The sequence below is a fragment of the Nematolebias whitei genome, chromosome 5, assembly GCF_014905685.2.
Source record: "Nematolebias whitei isolate Nwh7 chromosome 5, NemWhi1, whole genome shotgun sequence".
NCBI classification, from domain to species: domain Eukaryota; kingdom Metazoa; phylum Chordata; class Actinopteri; order Cyprinodontiformes; family Rivulidae; genus Nematolebias; species Nematolebias whitei.
In genome coordinates, this window is record NC_056502.1 from 3,289,506 (window position 1) to 3,294,297 (window position 4,792).

Here is a 4,792-nt window from a genome sequence, read left to right on the forward strand (position 1 = left end):
CTGGACATGTCCAAACCACTGTCCCTCCTCTGGACATGTCCAAACCATCTCAGTGTGTCCTCTCTAACTTTATCTCCCAGTTGTTCAACCTGTGCTGTACCTCTGATGATCTCATTCCTGATCTTCTCCATCCTTGTCTCTCCTAAGAGGAACCTCTACATCTTCATTTCTGATTCACTTCCAGTTCTGTCTCCTGTCTTTTTGTCCATGTCTCTGTCTCCAGACCATACGACAGAGCTGGTCCCACCACTGTCTTGTGAAGTTTTGACCTTTGCTGACACCCTTTGGTCTCAAATCTCTCCTGAATCTTTTCTCCATCCACTCCATCCTGCCTGGACTCTCTTCTTCACCTCACTCCTTACACATCTATAAAACCAGATATTAAAATTGATGAAAAATAGAGTCAAGGTCGTCGCCCAAAGTAAATTCAGGTTAAATGATGTCATGGACAGTTCAAGCATTTCATTTATTCCACCAAATAAAACTGAAAACCATGTTTTCCACATTCTTGCTGCTCCTGGAAAGCTCGTGTTCTGGAGGCTCTTCTGTTCTCGCCCCGGGTCATTGAGTGTTGACAGGAAAAGAGTCAAATTCACTTCCTGACAGTTCACGAAGGTTTCTGCAGCAATGACAGCAGCGGCTCCCGGGAGCTGCAGCAGGGACTCGTGTCAGGTGCAGACTGATTTCTAAAGGCTTGTGGAGCGACGTCCCGCCTGGACTCAGAATAAAAACCTTCCCGAGGAGGCGAGGCGCCGTCTCCCAGGTGCTGACTGTCGTGCACAAAGTGAGCTCCTCCGTGAAGCATCAGTGATGAGGAGCGGCTGGTTTCAGTGCAGAGGTCAGGAGGAAACAGATCTTTGAGGTCGAGCTGAACTCTGCTCAGCACGACTTCTGAGGAGGACACGAGGAAATTCATGCACGTGCACAGATGGTGGCATGAATATGTTTAGTTGTAGCCGAAGTGCTGCCAAAAGTTGAGCTCAGATTCAGTCCAACAGGCTTTTTTCCTCTTTTCCTGTCGACGTTAATCTTTCTGTGCTTTGAGCACCTTTGACGTCACAGAAAGTTCAGACTGATCTCTACGAAGTGAAGAATTAAAAATGGAAGGAACTGATCAGAAAGCACAATCAGTGGCAGAACTGTTGACACTGACTCGAGAGCAAACAACTGTTGTTGTTGTGATGTTTGCAAATTAAATCCCTGGGCTGTTAAAAAAGACTAAAATGTTTCAATCTGTAAATCTTCAGCAAAACGAGCTCGAGGGGCAGATTTAGTTTTAGCAGACATTAAAGAAGATGCATGAATGATCATGAATAAATGTAACATTTGTTGCTTTCCATCGTTTTAAAATAAGACGTTACACAATCTGTTATCACTCAGCTACCACCGAACCAAAGTTTAGCTCGAGTTCTGTAAAAATGCCACTTTTGTGTTTGCCAAGATCAAATAGCTGTAGCGGCCATCTTGAATTAATAATAATAATCGGTTGCAGACGTACACCCAGTGATTATTTTTCAAGAGTTTCACTCAAATCCATCCAGTGGTTCGTGACATATTTTGCTAACAGACAGACAAACAGGCAGCATGACCACCTGCCTTTTAATGCAGCAGGTAAAGAAGCAGGTTTAAAACGTAGAAAACGGGACTCCACATTCTTCATCAAAATTTCTAAATGACTGAATTATCTGTAAAAAGTGATGTGAACATCTGGACTCGAGGAGAAACTCCATGTTCCCGACTCATTTCAACAAATTTCTTAATTAGACGCTAAACGGATTTACAGGCCGGACTGTTGCGTAAACTGTGTGAGATTCTGTTTACCAGGAAGGATCCTCTGAGCACAGGGGACGAATGTTCAGAGGAGAAATGTCTTTGAGGACGTTCGTCTGAACTCGGCCCGAGTCCAAAACAAAGAAAATTAGAGCCCGAGGGCGGAAACGCTGCAGAAACACTGAACCAGTGAGCTGCAGAAGAACAGATTAAAATAATGAAGCTGGTTCCAGACTGAACAATTACCATGGTGGATCTCTCTACTTATGTAACGGGCCATAAACCGGGCCTCTGGGAGCAGGTGGTGTTTTTATTTCATTGTGTAAAATTCAAAAGGTGCGTTTGGATGAAACTGTGAAGTGCTGAGTAATAAATCAAAGCTGGAGCTGCTCACATCTACAACTCGACCGTACTGTCTTCGTGACGTCGCCCCGCAGCTCGGTCGCTCTGGATTATTGGTCTGGGGGCGAAAACGCCAGTCGGCGTTTAGATTCTGTTCAACTCGCTCTCGTTTCGTCCCTCCAGGGTACATCGAGGAGGCGTGCATCATCCCCTGCCCGTCCGACTGTAAGCTCAGCGAATGGTCCAACTGGTCGCGCTGCAGCAAGTCCTGCGGAAGCGGAGTGAAGGTTCGCTCCAAATGGCTCCGGGAGAAACCCTACAACGGGGGCCGGCCGTGCCCCAAACTGGACCACATCAACCAGGTACCCAGATGGAACGGTCCGAGAATAAACCAAAAACTGCGGCTTTCAGCTGGACTCGGTTTTATAAAACTCCATATTTATTATTTATTATGTCACTTTTACCAGGATAAGAGTACATATCAGGGATTAGAGGAAATTTAATCTGGATCAATCCGTCGTCTTCTGTCCCTTCAGCTCATTGAGTCTGAATCAGCCACATCTGTTTAGATCTAACCAGGTTGAGTCCGGTCCTCTGGACGGATTCTTCCTGTTCAAACGTTTCATCTTTTATCCAAAGGACTTCTTCAGTCTGAGGAGCTGCAACAAACTCAGTCTTATAAACATCACCTTCTCGTGGTGGATCAACCAGTTTGTTGTCAGTGATACAGGAGGACCATCAGCCTGATGATTGATCTGTTTATAGTTTTCACGTCTCCTGTTTGTCATTCTTTGAGACATTTCATACTTCTGCACCGATTCTTGCTGCTAAATTAACCTTTTATAAATCCAAAATTAGATCAATAATCAATCATAGTCCAACTTTAAGCTGTAATCTTTATGCTTTTTAATTATTTACATTTATTAACAAAAGCAACTTCATAAAAATACATCCATATCTTGTGTTGCCTTCAGTTTAGCTTTTAGCTACTGTGCTGCTTAATTTAGCTTTGGGCTTCAGTGTTGCGATATTATCTTTTAGTAGCTTGTTTGCTAATTTTAGCTTCTAGCTACGGTTTTGTTCATTTTTATCGTTAAATACATTTTGAGCATTTTAGCCGTATCCTATGATTTTTTTAATTTTAGCTTTCAGCTACTATTTTGCAGATTTAGCCTTTAGCTTTGGTTTTGCTGCATTTACCTTCAACAGTTTTGTGATTTGTAGCTTTCAGCGACAGTTTTGGTAATTTTAACTTTTCACTGCAGTTTTGTTACCTTAGTTTAGCTCAGTTAATTTTAGCTAGCAGCTACAGTTTTGTTTAAATATAATTTTGATCATTTTATCTGTAAGCAATAGTTTAGCCTCGTTTAGATTTTAGTTACCGTTTTGCCTTTAGCTTCCGTTGTGCTCGTTTTAACTGCATTAATTAATTCAGCACTCACAGCTGATTTCACACAAAAGTTTTATTTTTGCTTTCTGTTTTCAGGTAATCAGTGACACTGATGAAACCAGTGCTTTAAATTAATTTACCAAATAAATAAATAACGTGACTCCTGGGTTTCAGGCAGAGTCGGACTGAAGTTGTGTCCCTCAGTGGTTTTTATCCCGGAGGCCGTTCAGACTTTTCTCTGAAATGTTGCATCACTCAGGCTCTGCACGGTTTGAGCTGTTGACTTGTGCTCATTAATCCATCTGTCTGTTTTTAATCCACTGCCACCCTCGCTGGATGGGACTCGGTGCCACAGGCTCAGGTAAGCGCCGCTCTCCTCGGCTGTTTGTAACGTTGTAGCGGATGTAAATTGTCAGACGTGTCAGCGTGGCGGTGGCTGATAAATGCACGTCGCCACTGTATTTCAGAGCCTTCAGCGCGGCTCTGTAGCCTGCTGGAGTTGCATTCAGCTTTTCTCCAGGGCTTTCCTGCGAGTAGAAATAATCTTGTCGGCAGAGTTAAATCTCAGAAAGCTGAGTCAGTGTTGGGCAAACAGCTGATAGACGTGCACGTCCAAGACCAAACTACAGAAGAAACAGAGTTTTCTTCTCCAGCATGAAGATTCCTCTGCTCCTTCAGTTCTGCTGAGTTAAAGGTGCTTCTGGCCCTCAGGTGTATGAGGTGGTGCCGTGCCAGAGCGACTGCAATCAGTACGTTTGGGTCACCGAGCCCTGGAGTGTGTGGAAAGTCAGCAACGTGGACCTGAAGGAGAACTGTGGGGAAGGTGTCCAGACCAGAAAAGTCAGGTACTCCCAAACTTGTGTCGAAGTCTAGAAACCTGTCCATCCATCCATCCGTCCGTCCATCCACCCATCCATCCATCCATCCATCCGTCCACCCACCCATCCATCCATCCATCCGTCCACCCACCCATCCATCCATCCGTCTGTCCACCCACCCACCCATCCATCCACCCACCCATCCATCCATCCATCCGTCCACCCACCCATCCATCCATCCATCCATCCGTCCGTCCACCCACCCACCCACCCAATCCATGTTCAGAAAATCACGTCAGAATTAATAAATGGAAGCACAGCTGTTCTCTGCTTCCTGACATGAAAAAAAATTCAGTTTCAATTCAATTCAAAAATACTTTATTAATCCCAGAGGGAAATTATTTGTTGTAGTATCTCGTTATCCTCATTTCATTAAGAGATGTTGTAGATGTCTTTTTTTTTTTTTTTTTTT

At 44.0% G+C, this 4,792-nt stretch overlaps 1 protein-coding gene across 1 annotated transcript in view; it reads left to right on the forward strand.

The window, feature by feature from the left end:
- Positions 1–4,792, forward strand: part of LOC119409615 (thrombospondin type-1 domain-containing protein 7A) — a 351,078-nt gene that overhangs the window by 289,840 nt on the left and 56,446 nt on the right. Inside the window, exons 14-15 of the mRNA XM_037676515.1 lie at positions 2,296–2,475; positions 4,209–4,347. Of these exons, the coding sequence (XP_037532443.1) occupies positions 2,296–2,475; positions 4,209–4,347 (319 nt within the window). The remainder of the gene's footprint in view (positions 1–2,295; positions 2,476–4,208; positions 4,348–4,792) is intronic.